A 20581-nucleotide genomic window follows, 5' to 3' on the forward strand; every position below is an offset into this window, starting at 1 on the left:
ACAGGCCCCAGCAACGCAGAATCCACAGGTCTTGGGGACTAAGCCCTGGGTGTGGGGTCAGAGCCGTCCGAAGCGGGGCGGGTTCTGGCTCCAGCCAATCGCTCACACGCTGAGCGCCCAAGCCGAGCAACGCCAGACTGCTGCCCCTGGTGTCCTAGGCTCTGGGCCAGGACAGCCCAGGGTGTGTTGGGATTTAAATTCTTTGGTCCGTGTCAGAAATAGAGGCGTCAATTTTAGAGAATGCAGAGCCACGGTCTTCGTTTCGAGCGCTAAAATGTAATGCACTGGCAGGCGGAAGACCTCCAGGGTCCGGTGTAGAAAAGGGCCCGCCAGCACATCGAGCCCACGAATCAAAGATGCTGCTTCTCCAGCAGGCCGGTTAGAAAGGGAACATCGCGGGCCGCCTGCTCCGGACACTTTTGCCTCTGGTCCTGCGGTGTCCTGGCCTAGTCAATCCTGCGAAAAGGGAAGCCAAAGAGGCGGGTTTCGCAGAGGGGGAGCACGGTCGGCGACGCACCGGAAGCGGCAGCGGGGAGGCCCCGGGGAGTGGCGGAGACGTGTCTGTCTGTGAGGCGCCGGGAGCGCGTCCCCGGGCTCCGGGCTGGGAGGAAGGCGGCGGCTCGGTGCCTTCTCACGTGCCCCTCGCGGGCCCAGCCGAGCAGCGTGGGGCGGCGGCGGCGGCGGCGGCCGGGGCTGGGAGCGTCGGCGGCCGGGGTCCCAGCCATGGCCGAGTCCGTGGAGCGGCTGCAGCGGCGGGTACAGGAGCTGGAGAGGGAACTTGCCCAGGAGAGGAGTCTGCGGGTGCTTGGGGAAGGCGACGGAGTGACCGGCCGAGCCCGCATCAAAAAGATGAGCCCAGAGGTGGTGGATTCCAATCCCTACAGGTGACCTGGGTTGTGGGTCAGAGGCAGCGAGGGGGACCCACGGGGTCGCGGTCTCCGGGCGGTCAGGAGCGAGGCGCTTCTCACGTCCCGCTCCTACCCTCTCCGCTACCCTTTTATTGGTTGTAGTTCCCATATGGTCAAGGCCGTGTCTTATTACGGGTCAGATGTTCTTTCTCTTTAAAACCCCCCCAAGTGAGACAACCATATGGTGCTGCTTTTTGTGGCTTCCGAGTGAGTATCCAGTTTTCTATCGCCCTTCCCCCTGTTAGCCCCCTCCCCACTCTGCATAAGACTGATAGTAAGAACTTCCAAAATACGACATCAGATGTAAAACTGGCTAAGCTTACTTCGAGTTCATAAAGGCTTCTTAGAATGTCTTAAATGGGAGTGGCCGGGGTGGAGCGGGGTTAGCTCTAATCTTAGATATTAGGGTGCTCCTTAACATCTCAAATCATTCCAGGCCTACCCTCCTCCCTTTCCCTTCTAAGAAGGCTTGTTAATTCAGAAAGCAGAATATACTGCAGTAAATATACGGTAAGGTCGCTACACTGGACTGATTGGATTCAAATCCCAGCTCTTGGGCAAGTTCTGAACCTCTTTGCTTCAGTTTCTCACCTGTTAAACGGGGATAATAGTAGTATCTATCTCTGTCACAGTTGTGAGGATTGGAAAAGTCAGTATAGGTGAGGTTCTTGGAGTAGTGCTTATGCGTGACTTTATTGCGCAGCGTGTGTAGTAGCAAGTGTTTAGTTATTGAGCTTTCACTACGCGCTAAGCATTTTACATGCGTTGTCTCTTCTCACAGCAACCTCATGTGATTGCCACTATCATTTTACCCCAATTTTATTAATATAGGTGAGAAAATCAAGGCTTAGGAGAGCCACTTCATAGAAATGGTGGTTAATAATAAAGCCTGGACTTACTCGGTTTGTCTTAATCTAAAATTCACATGGAATTGTCTCCTCAGTAAAATTAAGCCAGTGATAGGGCCCAAGGTAGGGACCCGCCCAAATAGAACATCCAGTCCAGGAAGGAAACAGTGCACCAATCCCTACATCTCCGAACTTTCCTATTCCCATGCTCCTTAACCCACCTCCTGACTTCCTTTTCCAACTCAACTCACATCCAAAGGCCACATTGCCCACACAGAACCTGGACTCCGATTCCTTTCCTTCCCATCTGGGAATAATCTTTATTTTCGGTCCTTAACTTCTCAGCCAATAGGTAGTGTAGCTAAAAATCTGATGAAATAGGGAAAATGTTATTGTTAGCATCTTTAAAGATGATAAGAGGTTTGATTTTAAAAGAGTTTTAGTTTGTGACATATAAAACCTCCGTGTAATGTGTGTTTGCACCAAATAAATTTGATCTAATCCAAGAAGAAGGGCTCTTCTCAAAAAAAAAAACATAAAACCTCAGTATAATTTTTAGGGTGCTTTGTTTTTACTGTATTGCCAAATATGAAGGGTTAAGGATCCAAAATTTTTAGAGATTGAATAAGCATGAACTGATATTTCTAATCAGAATGAGTAGAAACTATTCTATTCGACATCTTCAGTCATTTTTAAATTTTACAAATGAAGACTATGAAATTTTTCCTTCAGGCATGAAAAGTTAAGGAATATGGGCGGTGCCTGTGGCTCAGTCGGTAAGGCTCCGGCCCCATATACCGAGGGTGGCGGGTTCAAACCCGGCCCCGGTCAAACTGCAACCAAAAAATAGCCGGGCGTTGTGGCGGGCGCCTGAAGTCCCAGCTACTCAGGAGGCTGAGGCAAGAGAATCGCTTAAACCCCGGAGTTGGAGGTTGCTGTGAGCTGTGTGAGGCCACGGCACCGAGGGCCATAAAGTGAGGCTCTGTCTCTACCAAAAAAAAAAAAAGTTAAGGAATATGGGTCTTATAATTAAAGTCATCTTTCAGACATTATTTAAAAGTGAGATGATCCCTAGACATTGTAATAATCACAAATAAAACTTTCAGAACTCAAGTATAAACATTTAGTATTTTCTATCTCTTTCGTAACATTTGCCCTTATTAAGATTGTGATATAGGAGATGGCATTTGACATTGAAGCTGTTCATTGGTATGTGGAAATTTAATAAAGGTCAGCCTTAATTTTTTGAATTGTTCATTCAGCAGTTATTTACTGAGCACCTTTTTATATCCAGACCTCCTTAATGATATTATTTACCTTGTATTGAGTATTTCTTAGGTATAGACATTGTGGATACAAAGTAGATATGGTCTTTTCCCTTCAGAGCTTGCCAGATGAATGTGAGATAGAAAGGTAAACATGCAATTTACCTTGTATTAATCCCCTGCTTCCTATATCCTATAGGAATAGGGTAAGAATTATAGGGAACGTACAGGCTTATTGAAAGATACAGGAAAGAGGTATGAGTTCAACACCATTTTAATTGCACCAAGTGATACAAAAGAAAAATAAAGCCTCTGACCCTCAGAGCCCTTTTTGCTTTAGTTTGGGAAACTAAATGGATGCGGAATATTGATCAAACAACACAAGTAATTGTGAAATTATGTGGTGTAAAATCTTATCATAAACATGTGGAGGGGCAAACAGGCTTTGAGATTAGGAAATCTGGTTTCAAATTCTGGCTCAGAAACCCAGCTCTGAATACTATTTACCATTTAGCTGATCTTGGGCAGTTGATTAACGTGAATCTTCTTAGGGTTATTTATAAAGATTGAAGGGAACATCAGAGTAAAGATGGCAGATTGATCATAAGAATTTGCTAGCACTTTCTACCCAGCCACACTAAACTGAGTATAAAGGAATTTTTAAAAAGGACCCCCCTCCATTGAAAAAAGAGGGTTTCCTATTAATATTATAATTGATGGGAGGAGGGCTGGATCCCAGTACTTGAAGAGTATAGTAAAAAAATTTGGAAACTAGAAAATGGATGGATGAAAGATAACTGATTCAGTGGGTTCAAAGAAGTTGAATGTTAAGCTTGCAACTCAGTTTATAGCACAGAATCCCCTAAAATGCTCAGGAATAGGCACAGATACTTGTAGAAGGACTTAAGATAGGGCTAAAAAACTTTTAGTTGAAAGTCTGTTGAAGAAACAAATTCCCAAATCCTGTGCTTTATTGTGGGTAGTTGAGTAAATGTTCCCTTTCTCCAGAGGTGAGACTAGAAATTTATTCATTGAAAAGAGTAAAATTGAGACTTTCTATTAATAAGTGGGTCAGGTCTTTGTACTTGAAGCAAGGATAACTGAATGTTTACTTGCTGAATACTAGGACTGAAAGTAAATTGAGAGCTTACATGCTGAATGCTAGAACTTGCAGCCTTGCTTCTCCACTTAACGCCCAACAGCTGTCCGCCGGGTTGGAACTCCCATTCAGGTTGGAACTGGAGTTTGAAAGAGCCAAGAAGACTGAGAAACACTGACATTGTGGGTTTTTCTTTTTTTGTAGAGACAGAGTTTCACTTTATGGCCCTCAGTAGAGTGCCATGGCCTCACACAGCTCACAGCAACCTCCAACTCCTGGGCTTAAGCAATTCTCTTGCCTCAGCCTCCCGAGTAGCTGGGACTACAGGCACCCGCCACAACACCTGGCTATTTTTTTGTTGCAGTTTGGCCGGGGCCGGGTTTGAACCCGCCACCCTCGGTATATGGGGCCGGCGCCCTACCGACTGAGCCACAGGTGCCGCCCGACATTGTGGGTTTTTCAACTAAATATCCTGGCCGGATCATCTTACAGTGAAGCTCAAATTCAAACTAGTATCACCTATATTCTTTATTAGTGTCCCCCTCTTAAATGTGAACAGAACAAAGGATGACAGAAGCTCCTAACATGGAAGAGATAAAAAGAACAACTTGTATAGACTATAGAAAGGAAACCACACCCCCAAATTTCATTAATATCCTTAGATAAGAGAAGATAGCGTACAAATGGCATCGGAACAAGGTGCAATAAAAAGTATCAACAGATGATTGAAAAGAATTCTTGCAAATGGAGATGGTAATGAAATGAAAATCTCAGTAGCAGGATTGGAAAATAAAGTTGAAAGAAATAATCTAGAGGATAGAGCAGAAAACTAAGATGATGGAAAACTGGAGAAAGAAAATAAGAGTAAAGGACAAGACCAGGTGGTCCAACTTCCAAATAATAGAAAATAATAGACAGTTCAGAAAGAGTCCAGGGGAAACCAAAGGAGGAAATCATCAAATTCTTAAAGAAACTTTCTCAGAACTGAAAAACTTGAGTTTTCATTTTGAGAGGATATACCAAGTACTCAGCACAATGAATGAAAAGATGCGCGTTAAGGCACATTGTGAAATTTCAGAAGTCAGGAGATACTGGAGCTATACCTTACAAATGTTGAAAGAAAGTTCAACTTTTAACTTCTATGCCAAGTTGAACTATCAATTAAGAGTGTATGTGTAGCTTTCCACATTTACATACCCTTTGTCATTTTTACAAAGAATAGAGTTTCTTTTTTTTTTTTGTAGAGACAGAGTCTTACTTTATCACCCTCAGAGAGTGCTGTGGCGTCACAGCTCACAGCAATCTCCAACTCCTGGGTTTGGGCAATTCTCTTGCTTTAGCCTCCCGAGTAGCTGGGACTACAAGTACCCGCCACAAGGCCTGGCTATTTTTTTTGTTGCAGTTTGGCTGAGGCCGAGTTTGAACCCGCTACCCTCGGTGTATGGGACCAGCGGCCTACCCACTGAGCCACAGGCGCTGCCCAAGAATAGAATTTCAATACAGAATATTTTTAGACGTGCAAGTTCTCAAAATTTACCTTTGCTACAAAGGTGTTCTGACCACAATAAGAGAATAAAGTGAGAAATAATCTCTAACAGAGGTTTTCAAACTTTAATGTGCATCACAGTTATTGGAGGGCTTGTTAAAACAGATTGTTAAGACTCCATAGCCAAGGTTTCTAATTGAGTGGGTGATTATAGGATGGGGCCTAATTGCATTTCTAGCACATTCCTAGATGGTGCTGCTGTTAATGGAAACTTTAGAACCATTGAGCTATAGGATATAGGAAGCAGGGGATTAATACAAGGTAAATGAAGAGAATTTATAATGTGGTGATGAGGGAGGAAGGGAGCTATGTGTGCAGTAAGTCTAAACAGACTGTGTCAGATTCTAGGACATCTTTAAGAAGATGAAATTGATAGAATGCCTCATGCATATGAGTGTAGCAGCGGTTCTCAACCTGTGGGTCACGACCCCCTTTTAATGATGAAAATACATTGCAGCGTTAGGAAGGTTGAGAACCACTGATTTAGAGGGATTTTAGACTAGTAGCCTAGAGTTGGGGTTGAATTTGTGAAAATATACAGGAAATTAAACATAAGGAGAGACAGTTATAAACTTCAGGGATGGGGGTTATAGAAGAAAGGCTAAGTTCTGGCCCAGTTGTGAACAGTTAACATAAGATGACCATATAACAATAGTGGGAGGATAGGAAATGTCTGTGTACAGTAGGGATGCAATCTGATTTCAAATAATGCCTAAAACTGAAAGGAAATAATAATGTTAGTATGTTAGTTATGGATACATAGTAACGGATATAAAAACTTTAAAATTTATAAGGATAATAAGAGAATGTCATTACTTAGAATCTTTGGCATACAGTTGGTGCTTATTAAAAATAGACATCCATTTTTGGGTAGAGGCAACATTCTGATGATGGAGATCTGAATGTTAAACATTAAACAGTAAATTCCATATACTACCAAAATACAGAAAAATGTTGAAATCACTTTGATCCTTAACATTTAAGTCAGAAGATTTCAATCTTGGCTGCACATTGGAATATATGACAAGCTTTAAAAAAAAAAAAATCTTAGGCTACACCTGGGAGTTTTTAAAACCACCCAGGTAATTTAGTTTCATTTGCTGAAAGCAAATGAGTATTCCTCTATTTAAAGGATTGGTAATGATTGAGTTTTAGTATTTAGTTTTTGTGATGATGTATATCTCTCTGTATCATTATTTACTAAAAGATTGTAAGCTTTAAAACTTTTTTCTTTGTTTTAAGCCGCTTGATGGCATTGAAACGAATGGGAATTGTAAACGACTATGAGGTATGATAAACCTTTCCAAGTTTTTGAAAATGATTTCAGTAAATGAACATTATTTCTAGTGACATATTTGATGAAGAGTTATTAACCAACACATGTAATTTTCTGTTCCACAGAAAATTCGTACTTTTGCTGTAGCAATAGTAGGTGTTGGTGGAGTTGGTAGTGTGACTGCTGAAATGCTGACAAGATGTGGCATTGGTAAGGTAAAAACATTTCTCTTTGCTTATTATATAGGGACTTGCCAACTCCTGGAGTAAATCAGGTACTAGTTACATTTTTTTTCTACTTACTAATGGTTTGATTGGTAGTGTAGTTATCCACATTGTTCTTTCTACTCAAGAGTTGAGACATATTCCCACCCAAACAAAAGTTGATATTATTACAGGTTAGACAAAGACTATCTAATTGTGTTTAGGAACTTTTTGGTTTGAGGTAATACACGAACAATTTGAATTTTTGTGTTTTAAATATATAGAAGTTTAGGGAAGAAGGCTGTTAAATTGATAGCATGTAGCATGAGTGAACACTGAAACATGTAATATATTTTTATTAAATATGTGTTTATACCAGACAGAGTAGAAAGCATGGACCTTTCTTAATTTTGAATTTGAACTAGAGACTGCTTTGGATTTTTTTTAAACTCATATTTTTTACTTTTTTCTATAATTGATTTGGATTTTGGGTAGGAAGGGGAAGAAACTTTCTTATACCAAATTCTGTTTACTAACCTTAGATTTATAAAGCTAAAGTTTCTGATATCATATATATATATGTCAGATATATATAGGCTGAATAGACAAACTTTCCACAATTATATACCCTTCAATTTGCCATTTTGATAAAGCACGTTTTTATCAATACTTTGTAACATGGGGTGGTGCCTGTAGCTCAGTCGGTAGAGTGCTGGCCACATACACTGAGACTGGCGGGTTCAAACCCAGCCCATGCCATCTAAACAATGACAGCTGCAACAACCAAAAAAATAGTGGGGCGTCGTGGCGGGTGCCTGTAGTCCCAGCTACTTGGGAGGCTGAGGCAAGAGAATTGCTTAAGCCCAAGAGTCTGAGGTTGCTGTGAGCTGTGACTCCATGGTAGTCTACCGACATAGTGAGACTGTCTCAAAAAAAATTAATAAAAACCATAAAAATAAAAATATTTTGTAATATGTTGGTCCACCCCAAATTCTTACAGTCATTTTAAAATTGTCACTCATTTATCAGTATAGAAAAGACAGCACCAAATTACTGAAAATGTTTATTAAAATTTTAATATTTTTCAAAAGGTTTTTATAAAAGCAGCCCAAAAATGGTTTTTCTGACTTAAGAACCTGAGCTGATTTGACTATGGTCAAATATCAGTGGTTCTCAAGTTTGAGTATATTATTAGAATCACTTTAAAGCCTTATTACAACATTACCAGATAGTGGTTTTCATTCTATATGTGTCAGGTGGACCTAAGAATTGACATTTCTAATAAGTCCCCATGTTCTGGGCACTATACTTTAAGAACCACCGAATCAGGTCCCTGATGACATAGTAGCATTAGCATCACCTGGGAGCTTGTTAGAAATGGAGACTTTCAGATCCAGACTTTAAAAATCTCTGGGGATGAGACCCAGACTTAAAAAAAAAACTTCCAGTGATTCCATTGTGCCATCAAGTTTGTAAACTAAGAATCTACACAGGTAAGGATATCTTTCTTCAGTCTGTAAAACAAACAAGCAGCTAATTCATGGAATTAAGTAGGGAAATAGGATGGGAAACTCAGAAAAAATCTGGGATCCCTGGAGTGCCTTGGATCACTTGATCTATTAATAGATGTTTTATTTTACAGATGAGACTATAGGCCTAACAAATGAAAATGATTTACCTTGATCAGAGCTAATTAATGGCAGAGATACAACTCAGATCTCTTCCCAAGTTTAGTGTTTCTTGCAACTTAGTGCAGAAGTTAGGAGGCAGAAACTCAAATTTAACACTTGGCTGACCTAATAATTATTTATTGAATAAGTTTAAATAAACTATCTCTAGTAGTATTAGAAAATTACCATGGAGAGAGGCTGGGCATGGTGGTTCATGCCTGTAATTTAGCCCACTCTGGGAGGCTGAGGCAGGTGGATTGCCTGATCTCAGGAGTTCGAGACCAGCCTGAGCAAGAGTGAGACCCCATCTCTAAAAATAGCTGGGCGTTGAGGGTGGGCCCCTGTAGTCCCAGTTACTTGTGAGGCTGAGGCAAGAAGATTGCTTGCGCCCAAGAGTTTGAGTCTGACACCAGGGCACTTTACCAAGAGCAACAAAATAAGACCCTGTCTCCAGAAAAAAAGAAAGAAAAAGAAAATTTCCACGGACCATAGAGAGTAGAATTGAGATCTTTTCTAGCAGGATGTTAAGGGTTATCTCTGGGGGGGTGTTATTGTGGGCTAGGTTTTTTTTTTTCCTTTCTAGTTTGTGTATTAAGAAGAAAATTCCATTTTTATTTTTATTATTAAATTTGTGATATTGAGAATTGTATTACAGATTCATAGAATTTTAGATCAGGAAGGGACTTTGGTAATCCTTGGCTCTAGCCTGTTTCTGCTGATAAGAAATGTGACCTGATGGCCATTTTAAATTTGTGTGTATGAGAGAGAGAAATGCTGTTTGAAACAGGCCTAAGTGTATAGCAGGAAACAATTATCTGGCTGGTTTGAAATAATGTTTTAGCCATGTGGTGGGTATACATTGTGTCATACATACAAGAGAAGTCCGGTTATGCTATAGTTTTAAGTTACAGCATTTGTTTTTATGTTAATTACGTTTCATTTGTCCAGTGGTCTCTTGCCTTTTGCAAAAAATTAGAATGCAGTAGGATTTTGGCAGAATTTTTAAAAACTGGAATGAAAATGCCTAGATCTGAATCTCATTTTCATTACATATGGGCTGAGTGGCCTTTGGGCAAACACCCTAGTTGCCTTACTTTTAACATAAAGATAATAAATAGTACCTGTATACACATACTTAGCTCACATAAGCATCCAGCGAATTAATATATGCCAGTGTTTTAAAGTTAAGTAATATTATTATCAAACTGTTAAACCTGTCGAATGTAAAGTTCTTTAGTTTATTCTTTATTATTTTTACTTTTTTGGTATGTTTTTCATCAAAATACTGCTATTTTAATTTTAGTTGCTACTCTTTGACTACGACAAGGTGGAACTGGCCAATATGAATAGACTTTTCTTCCAGCCTCATCAAGCAGGATTAAGTAAAGTTCAAGCAGCAGAACATACGTTGAGGTAAACAGAACAGCAATTAAAGATATTCATATTCAGTGAAATCTTACTTTTTGTACTTGGTATGAGTTAACCTAATGTATAAATGGATCTGAATTTTTCTCTATAAAAATGCACATTGCACTTATCAAAGAATTCTCTTACCTGTTAGACATGTGTTGGCATAACGGGGTGGGGAATTTGCAGCCTCAAGGCCGCATGTGGCCCTCCAGATTCCCAGTGCAACTCCTTGACTGAATCCAGACTTCATTTGTTCTGCAAAATTTGGATTTAGTCAAAAGGTTTCAAGGATCCACAAGGCCACATGGGGCCCCAAGGCCCCAGGTTCCCCACCACTGCTCGACTGTGCAGTTGTATGTAGTGTGATAGCGGCAGGAGGCAACACAAACGTGAATGAGCATGTCTGCAGCCCAATAAAACTTTACTTTTGGTCTCTGAAATTTAAATTTCTTGGAGTATATTTTTTTCTTTTGATTTTTTCCCTTCAATCGTCTAAAAATGTAAAAACCATTCTTAGCTTGAAGGCTGTACATGTTGGTAGGTCAGACATGTACTGAATTGAATAGGACCAAAACCAGAAGTGGTAGAGTCTGAATTCCCAGTACGTAACTTGATCCAGGTTGGGGTGGGATCAAGGTTTACACGTTTTTGAGCTTAGTCCTTGAAGTGGGAAAGAGAACTTTGGGTTTTCTTTGAATAGCTGGAATTCTACTTTGAAGTGTATTAAATGCTCCTTAGCTCTTTGAACTCTTTTTCCTTTTTGCTTTCTATAGTAGTCTGTATAATCTCTCTCTTTTTCCCTCTTAGGAACATTAATCCTGATGTTTTTTTTGAAGTGCACAACTACAATATAACCACAGTGGAAAACTTTCATCATTTCATGGATAGAATAAGGTAAAATTTTCATTTATGAATATTTTGTTTAATGTCCAGCTCAAGTATCATTTTAAAATCTATTAGAAAAATGTAATGATTAACTCAGTGAATTGGCAGATATACAGGGTGTCCATAAAGTTCATGTGCAATTTAAAATTTACAACTACTTTAAATTGCACATGAACTTTGTTGACACCCTATATATTTTTCTGTTTTTAAAAATAGTAATTTTTTGATAGATACGGTGGCACACACCTATAATCCTAGCACTTTGGGAGGCTGAGGTGGGAGGATCACTTGAAGACAGGAGTTTAAGACTAGCCCAAATAACACAGCAAGACCCTGCCCCTACAAAAAATTGAAAAAATTAACCAGGCATTGGTGGTGCATGCCCATACTCCTAGTTCCTTGGGAGTCAAGGCAAGAGAATTGCTTGAGGCCAGGATTTTGAGGCAGCAGTGAGCTGTGATCATGCCACTGCCCTCATGCCCGGGCAACAACATGAGACCCTGTCTCAAAAAACACAACACCAAAAAAAAAAATAGTCATTTTTTGGTGTAATTTTTATATTAAAGCTCAGTAAAAAGTATATATTGTCCAAAAACCATAAAAAAAAAAATAAATAAAAAGCAAACAAGCGAAAAACTCCTGTAAGCTAGAATGATATAACCAGGGATTCTCGATTTTAAGTTCTGTGTTGTAGATTATATTTCTCCCTAAAAACAGTTTTCTTTAGAATCTGTCACAACAACACGGAAATAATGAATTGCATTCAGTTAGCTTTGATTACATTTACATTTGCAGTGAAACGTTCTAATGTATTAGAATGTATTTTGTGTCTTTCAAATAAAATTTATTTTCTTTGACTAGTAATGGTGGGTTAGAAGAAGGAAAACCTGTTGATCTAGTTCTCAGCTGTGTGGATAATTTTGAAGCTCGAATGGCAATAAATACAGTGAGTATTCCTGTTGTGTAAGATGTTATACTCATGGATCGTATATATTTTCCTGTGTATGCTATCAGTATATATAATCCCCATCCTAAAAATAGTTCTGAATTTAAATCCTCTTATGTGTTTATTTTTATATTCTTAGCCTACCTTTAAAATTTATTCTACAAGCTATGGGACCTGTCTAGCCTTGTTGATGTGACATATGTTATGGTATCCCAGTCTCTTTTATGTCAGTAGAGAGAACTATTAAAATAGCAAATACTTTAGATCTATAACATTTTTAAAATAAATTAATGTAATACTTATACTTGGTCAGCATCCGTTTTAACTTTTGTTATTTTACAAATATGTCAGTATATATAAATTGCTTAAAAACATGGCTTCTCAAAAATAAAAATAATTAAAAAATTTATTTTTATTTAATTTAGAAAAATACATATTGTAAAAATTTCAGTAGATTTAGGCAGTACAAGAGTTTTTTGTTACATGGATGAATTGTATGATGCTAAATTCAAGACTTTTTAGCGTACTTGTCACCAGAATAGTGTACGTTATGCCTGATAGGTGATTTTTTATTCCTCACCCTCTTCCTATTTTGATTTCCCCTTCTTAGTTTCCATTGAGAGTCTCATTCTTGTCGTCCAGACTGGAGTGCAATGGCACAATCATAGCTTGCTGTAGCCTTAAAGACCTGGGCTCAGAAGATCCTCCAGCCTCAGCCTTTTTGGTAGTTAGGACTATAGTTCTGTGTTACCAGCCCTGGCTCATTTTTAAATTTTCTGTAGAGACAGGTTTCACTGTGTTGCCCAGGCTGGTCTTAAACTCAGCCTCAAGTGATCATCCCACCTCAGCCTCCCAAAATGCTGGGATTACAGGTGTGAGTCGCTATGTCTGGCCAATAATTCTTTTTCATTTGAATAATTATTTTATTTTTAACTTTTCAGGTGATTATTTTGGTATTTTTTTGTTGCTGAAATTATTTTAGAAAAATGAATTTTTACATTAATCTGACAAGATAGCCAATAAAATTTGGTTCAGTTCAATAAAGAGATATTTACTGATTGCTTCTTGAATACTGTCAGTTTAGTCTTTAAATAAATAGACTGTGGTAATTACCAAAGAATTCCACTATTTGGCAGCGCCCGTAGCTCAGTTGGTAGGGCACTGGCCACATATACTCAGGGTGGCGGGTTCGAACCTGGCCCGGGCCTGCTAAACAACAATGACAACTGCAATCAAAAAATAGCCGGGCTTTGTGGTGGGCACCTATAGTCCCAGCTACTCAGGAGGCTCAGGCAAGAGAGTTGCTTAAACCCAAGAGTTTGAGGTTGCTGTGAGCTGTGACTCCATGGCACTCTACCAAGGGGGACATATTAAGACTCGATCTCGGGGAAAAAAAAAAAGGATTCCACTATTTAAAATTTTCCTCATCAGCACAAATCTTTTGCCTTTTACTAAAATTTTCCTCATCTATTCCAATAGTTAGTTTTTAGAAAACTAGAGTGATCTATTCTGTTAAACCCTAACTTTTCATGAAAAGGATTTTTATAAATTACTTCTTTTGTGTTCTTCCTCGTGTTTTCACCTCTTTCTTTTAAGGCTTGTAATGAACTTGGACAAACATGGATGGAATCTGGGGTCAGTGAAAATGCAGTTTCGGGGCATATACAGCTCATAATTCCTGGAGAATCTGCTTGTTTTGCGGTAGGCCTTCCCCCTACTTCCCCCCCACTGTTAGGTACTAGAGTTCTTAGGGGCATTGAAAATGCATTGTAATTCAAAAAACCAAACTTAAGTGTAAGGAATATTATTTGAAACATCTCATACTTTTTTCTTCTTTTTTTTTGACATGTGTTTTATCTTTTTCATGTAGTGTGCTCCACCCCTTGTAGTTGCTGCCAATATTGATGAAAAGACTCTGAAACGAGAAGGTGTTTGTGCAGCCAGTCTTCCTACCACTATGGGAGTGGTTGCTGGGATCTTAGTACAAAATGTGTTAAAGTGAGTGATGGCTAATTATTTTGAATAGTCTTGTATGCTTTTGATAAAAATAAATATATTTCATGAAGCGTTTTGAAAATTGAAATTACCAGGCTTGGTGCTCATAGAACAGTGGTTATGGTGCCAGCCATATACACTGAAGCTGGCGGGTTCGAACCTGGCCTTGTCCAGCTAACCAACAATGACAACTGCAACAAAAAATACAGCCAGGCGTTGTGGTGGGCGCCTGTAGTTCCAGCTACTTGGGAGGCTGAGGCAAGAGAATCACTTAGGACCAAGAGTTGGAGGTTGCTGTGAGCTGTAATGCCACGGTACTCTATTGAGGGCAACATGGTGAGACTCTGTCTCAAAAAAGAAAAAAAAAAAATTGAAATTACCAACAAAACCCCCACAGAACCAAAATAAGTTGAAATTACCAGCTTAGTATTTATTTCAAATTTAAATGTTTATTTTAAATTTAAATATTTATTTTATATACATGTATGTGTATATTTTTATATAGGGTGTCCATAAAGTTCATGTGTAATTTAAAATAGTAAACTATTAGACTTTATGGACACCCTGTATATGCATTTGTGTACTTTTATATGTAAATATATTGATTTAAATGCATTACTATTACATATATTAATATGCATATGTGTATATGTACATATTCATGAATGTATATGAATGTCAGTTACTCCTTGCATTTGGAATAGCTGTATGGTATTGCTGGTATATTTATTTATGAATAATTAACCAAATGGGGCTGCACCTGTGGGTCAGTGGGTAGGGCGCTGGCTCCATACACTGAGGGGGTGGCGGGTATAAATCCGGCCCTGGCCAAACTGCAACAAGAACAAAAAAAAGAAAAAAGCCAGGCATTGTGGCAGGCGCCTGTAGTCTCAGCTACTTGGGAGGCTCAGGCAAGAGAATTGCCTAAGCCCAGGAGTTGGAGGTTGCTGTGAGCTGTGTGACGCCACAGCACTCTACCGAGGGCCATAAAGTGAAACTGTCTATACAAAAAAAAAAAAATTAACCAAATGATTTAAATCTCTGCAAGGGTGACCAGTGGTGGAGACTTAAGCATAAACACACTTACCTCCACTACCTTGATTTAAGTCTTGCTAAAAATTGTATGTAATTAAAGACTAACCATTTCTGTAAATGTAATTAAACATTATTAATGTTAATGTAAGTGTAACATTTATATACATTAACATAATGCAAATATTAACATTTTTTAACATATTAACTTTTTTTTTTTAAATGTTGTCTTCGTCATTGTAGCTCACAGCAACCTCAAGCCCTGGCATACTTGTAGCTTATAGCTACCTCAAACTCTTGGGCTCAAGCAATCGTCTTGTCTCAGCCTCCCGAGTAGCTGGGTCTATGGGCATGCATCACAACACCCACCTAATTTTTTCTATTTTTAGTAGAGCTAGGGTCTTGCTCAGGCTGGTCTCAAACTCCTGAGCTCAAGCAGTCCTCTTGCCTTGGCCTTCCAGAGTGCTACGATTACAGGTGTGAGCCACCTTGCCTGGCCTTAAACTTCAAACAGAAGAAACAGATTTCTTTGTAGCTAAAATTCATCACAGAATTTATGAACCAATTCATACTTTACTAAAATCAGAACCTCTTTAGGTATTCCCTAATTCATTTTTTCCCCTCACTTTACAATTTTATATGCTTAGTTATGTTACCCAGGCCTCCAATTAAGAACAAAATGCAATATGATACAAGGCGGCACCTTGATGTCATTGTCAGCTGCTAGCAAAGAAATTGTAAAAAGCATACATAAGACCTCTCAAGATAACAGTCTAGGGCTATTTCATATAAGAGCAGATAGCCTGTACAAACATCAGTAGACCCTATATAGTTTTTCTTTTTTTTTGAGACAGAGTCTCAATGTGTCACCCTCATTAGAGCTATATGACATCACAGCTCTCAGCAACCTCAAACTCTTGGGCTCAAGTGATTCTCTTGCCTCAGCCTCCCAAGTAGCTGGGACCACAGGCGCCCGCCATAACGCCCGGCCATTTTTTGTTGCAGTTATCATTGTTGGTTAGCTGGCCTGGGCTGGGTTCGGGGCCAGGTTTGAACCTGCCAACTTTGGGTATATGTGGCTGGCACCGTAACCACTGTGCTCAGGTGCAGAGCCAGTAGACCCTATATAAATAAAACATTTTATGATATTGTACAAAAAAAGGAAAAAAAGAATCATGGCTACAAAGTATTCTCTTAAAGATGTGTCATACTAGGCAGCCCATCTATTGATGCACATTTAGGCTGCTTATATGTCTTTTTATTACTAATAATGGTGTAGACAACATTTTGTATAAATCTTTGAATACTAGATTTTTGTGTGTATGAATTTTTAGAAATGGAAGTTTTGAGTTTATGCAATATTTATATTGACAGGTATTACTAAATTTCTTTTACATAGGATTATATATTTCCACCATAGCATAGGAGTATCTGGTTCATTTATACCTTTGATAATACTGGGTAGCATCAAACTCTTTAATCTTTATCGATCTGATAGGTAAAAAAATAGAATTTCATTTGAATATTCATTTGTGAAAAAGGTTGAACACAAATTTTCTGCTAATAACCTTTGCTCTGTATTTTTGTCTTTATATTAGAAACATGCATAAAAATATTTGCAAATACAAATATTATCATTTACCTTTTGTACACAAGTTTTTCTCTATACAGAAAATTTTAAAAGGAATCATGTTTGACTGTTCTTCTGGGGAAGAAGCAGGTTATTGATTAAATTTAAAAAAAAGATTTAGGACCATATTTTAGGTATTTAAAAAACACTTTCTCACATTTTTTTTTTTTTTTTGGTAGTGCAATCTGGGTTTATTGACACATTTTCTCATCTCCGTTTCCTAATAGCCAAAAATATGGAACGCTTCACGAATTTGCGTGTCATCCATGCGCAGGGCCATGCTAATCTTCTCTGTATCGTTCCAATTTTAGTAGTGCTCGCTCCACCTGAAGCGAGCACTACTTTCTCACATTTTTATGTCTCTGAAATCATTATCCTTCTTAAAGTTGTTGCCATGTCATAGTTTAATTGCAAGCATTGTCTTTATTAGAAGGTCAGAAAACAATAGTGCGTTCCAAGTTGATAAACAGAGTTTTTCCTTCATTCAATAATATTCAAGTATCTCATCAGGTAGGAATTTTAAACAAGATAGAATTTCTGTTTTCTGGGTTACAGATTACAAAAATCATTACCTACTTGAAAATCATTTGTAAAAACTTTCAGTTTCTTGTATTTTTATGGTTTTATTTAAGCCTACTTTGATTTGTTTTCCTAGGTTTCTGTTAAATTTTGGCACTGTTAGTTTTTACCTTGGATACAATGCAATGCAGGATTTTTTTCCTACTATGTCCATGAAGCCAAATCCTCAGTGTGACGACAGAAATTGCAGGAAGCATCAGGAAGAATGTAAGGTATGTGTCCATTCGTTGGAACGTATTGGGGGGGTCATGTTGCACAGGACCATAACTTTAAAAAAAGGAAGCAGATTTGTAATATTAATGGATCTGAATTTTTATAGTTTTAATTTATTCATCATACTTCAAAAATGAAAGTCCTGTCTTCTGTTGAGATAAAAAGCCTCTCTGAATTGTTGACTAATGTTTCTGACAACTGAGAATGAGTAAAAACACTTTTTTGATACTATTTGATTTCTGCAGAAAAAGGCAGCAGCACTGCCCAAACAGGAAGTTCTGCAAGAAGAGGAGGAGATAATACATGAAGATAATGAGTGGGGTAGGGAGTCTGTTATAAACTGAAATGGCAGCATAGAACAAAACCTTCCGGTAGGGGAATGTAATTAGAAGATTATGTAAATTATAGAATGTAAATATGAGTAAGTTTTGCTTACCTAGTTCCTTAAGAACTGCTACAGGATCAAATCTAACTCTACAGGTATTGAGCTGGTGTCTGAGGTTTCAGAAGAGGAATTGAAAAGTTCTTCAGGTCCTGTTCCGAACTTACCTGAAGGAATTACAGTGGCATATACAATTCCAAAAAAGGTACTTCAAAAATCAGATTTACTGCTGAGTAAATATAAAAGAAAATGTATCCTTACCTTCTTTAATCTTTATTTATTTATTTTTTTGAGACAGAGTCTCATTTTGTCACCCTTGGTAGAGTGCTGTGGCATCACATCTTACAGCAACCTCCAGCTCTTGGGCCTAGGCAATTCTCCTGCCTCAGCCTCTCGAGTAGCTGCGACCACAGGCCACCACAACGCCTGGCCATTTTTCGTTTGCAGTCTGGCTGGGGCCAGGTTTGAACCCACCACCCTTGGTATATGGGGCTGGTGCCCTACTTATTGAGCCACAGGCGCCGCCCTTTATTCTGTTTTGTAATGCCAATGTAGCATTTCCTATTTTAGGTATCTTATACTATAGGCATTAAGGTGTGAGAAACAGAGGTATTTAGTGTTAAGATATTCATGGCTTAACCTATTTAAAAACAGACATGCAATGGTTTTGTTCACTCATGAATGAATTATAATATTTTGATTAAATGACAGTATCATTTTTATATATTGATAGTTTTAGCCACAGTATCATTTAAAAAAACTTCAGTGGAGCTGTCAAGAATATTGAAATTACCGCCTTATAAATCAAAAAGCTGGGCAAAGTAGAAGACACTCTCTCTTAAAAATTAGAAGGCATATTTATTAAAGAAAATTTACTTTATAAACTTGAGCATGATTAAAGCTCACTGACTATATATTCTTAAGCATCAAGATTTTATATTGTTCTGTTTTCACTATATTTCCCTTATTTGTTGACAGGAAAAAGATTCTATATCTGAGGTAACAGTGGAAGATTCCGCTGAAAGCTTGGAAGACCTCATGGCCAAGATGAAGAATATGTAGATGACAGGCATATATTTTATTTCCCATGTTAAAGCCTATCCTTTTGAAATGAAAAAAAAAATAGGGCACCATTAATTGATGTATAACCTTAATTGAATTGTTGCACTTTTTTTCTTTTAAATTAAATCATAGCTGTGTACAATAATGCAATCATGGGGTACAATTATATACAACTTGAAATATTTTCATCAAACTGGTTAACATAGCTTTCACAGAATTGTTGCATTTTTTGAAAATCCTGTGACTGTTGCTCTCCCCACCCCCAATTAAATCATTAAGTCTTAAAATGTACCTTTCATTCTAGTAAGGAAGCTCCAGAGGACTTTCGTAGGCAGTTATGTATCTTACTGAAACCACAGGCATTGAAATGTTTTGGCATTTTGGAGGGGAGGAAAGGACCAATGTGATCCTATGTCCTTTTTTCCCCCAGTAATCCCTTGTGGTCTGTTGCATGAGGACATGGATAATAAAAAGTACATGATCCTCAAATAGAAGGAGAAGGACGAGGGGTACAGCCTGAAGAGCTACCATCTACTCATGTAATGAATTTCTGTCTAGAAGAAAGGCACCACCCACTTTCACAGACTTGACCCACAATGAATTTTAAATACATAACTTATAAAATAGCATCCTATCAAATGTTTCCTGATGAAATACAAGTTAACTGTAGTCACTGGAAAAGTTTGTAAACCTGTGAATTATATATTCAAAATAAGACAAAGGCTAATAAAAGGAAGTTGTCTTCCTTTCAGGAAGTATAAATTATATTTTATATAGAATATAATGATAAATATCATTGTATCCATGGAACATACATCCAGAAACACTGTACTTTACTGAGGTATGAATTTAGACTAAGATCATCTAGGTTGTCATATAGGTTACTCCTGAATACTTCATTTAAATTTGATACTTGAGATAGTGAAATCTTGGCATAGTTTGTCCTGTAGAGTGGGCGTAAGTTCTGTATTGCCTCTGCAGTAACTAACTTATATTAATTCACTGGAAAGATATCATTTTCCCTGATTGGGATCACTAAACTGTAAATTAATATAGTTTTGTCTGAAGCTGCATAAAATAATGGAGGCATAGAGAACCTTGGTTGAGGTAAATTCTCAGTGGTTTGAAGAGGATTAAATAACCTGCTGGTATAACTATTACCCGCAGACTGTTTCTATGCTAATCTATTTTGATGGTTTTTACTTTGAAGATACATTTAAATTATCTCTCTGGGGGGAAATGTTAACTCAGTAATTAAAATCAATATTCCTTACTTTTAAAATAAAGTTCTAAAAACTTCAGAAAGTCTCAAATATGTTCAATAGTGTGTTACTTTCGTTAAGAATATACTGTGATTATTTTTTTGTTTGAGACAGAGCCTCACTTTGTCGCCCTAGGTAGAGTGCCATGGCGTACCACATGTGCCATACCACAGCAACCTCCAGCTCTCGGGCTTAGGTGATTCTCTTGCCTCAGCCTCCTGAGTAGCTGGGACTACAGGCACCCACCACAATGTCCGGCTATTTTTTTGTTGTTGTTACAGTTTGGCCGGGGCCAGGTTCGAACCTGCCACCTTCTGTATATGGGGTGTCCTACTCACTGAGCTACAGGCGCTGCCCTATACTGTGATTC

General features: G+C 38.3%; 1 protein-coding gene and 1 non-coding gene across 6 annotated transcripts; one reads left to right on the top strand and one right to left on the bottom strand.

The window, feature by feature from the left end:
* Positions 1 to 154: 154 nt before the first annotated feature.
* On the top strand, positions 155 to 20228 carry UBA5 (ubiquitin like modifier activating enzyme 5). Of its 5 annotated transcripts, XM_053600799.1 has the most exons (12): positions 155 to 884; positions 6909 to 6954; positions 7068 to 7157; positions 10119 to 10228; positions 11033 to 11119; positions 11972 to 12056; positions 13653 to 13757; positions 13927 to 14054; positions 17369 to 17504; positions 17751 to 17826; positions 17986 to 18092; positions 18866 to 20220. In XM_053600799.1, the coding sequence occupies exons 1-12, from the start codon at positions 724 to 726 to the stop codon at positions 18947 to 18949; spliced, it is 1215 nt and encodes a 404-aa protein (XP_053456774.1). In that variant the 5' UTR covers positions 155 to 723; the 3' UTR covers positions 18950 to 20220. The 5 variants fall into 5 exon arrangements, with proteins under 5 accessions (XP_053456774.1, XP_053456772.1, XP_053456773.1 ...); XM_053600797.1 differs by having other exon boundaries at positions 712 to 884; positions 17986 to 20227; XM_053600798.1 differs by lacking the exons at positions 6909 to 6954; positions 7068 to 7157 and adding an exon at positions 7189 to 7216 and having other exon boundaries at positions 712 to 884; positions 17986 to 19540.
* On the bottom strand, positions 16943 to 17049 carry LOC128592886 (U6 spliceosomal RNA). The gene has a single exon (XR_008382098.1). It is a non-coding gene; the product is annotated as a U6 spliceosomal RNA (small nuclear RNA).
* Positions 20229 to 20581: the final 353 nt, after the last annotated feature.

The sequence above is a fragment of the Nycticebus coucang genome, chromosome 8 (assembly GCF_027406575.1).
Source record: "Nycticebus coucang isolate mNycCou1 chromosome 8, mNycCou1.pri, whole genome shotgun sequence".
In the NCBI taxonomy this organism is placed as follows: Eukaryota; Metazoa; Chordata; class Mammalia; order Primates; family Lorisidae; genus Nycticebus; species Nycticebus coucang.

Excerpts from the sequence above, each read along its gene's own strand:
- UBA5 (XM_053600797.1), top strand. The coding sequence starts at position 724 with ATGGCCGAGTCCGTGGAGCGGCTGCAGCGGCGGGTACAGGAGCTGGAG. Across the intron at positions 11,120-11,971 it reads CATTTCATGGATAGAATAAG|TAATGGTGGGTTAGAAGAAG; the intron begins GTAAAATTTTCA and ends TTCTTTGACTAG. Across the intron at positions 17,505-17,750 it reads AGCATCAGGAAGAATGTAAG|AAAAAGGCAGCAGCACTGCC; the intron begins GTATGTGTCCAT and ends TGATTTCTGCAG.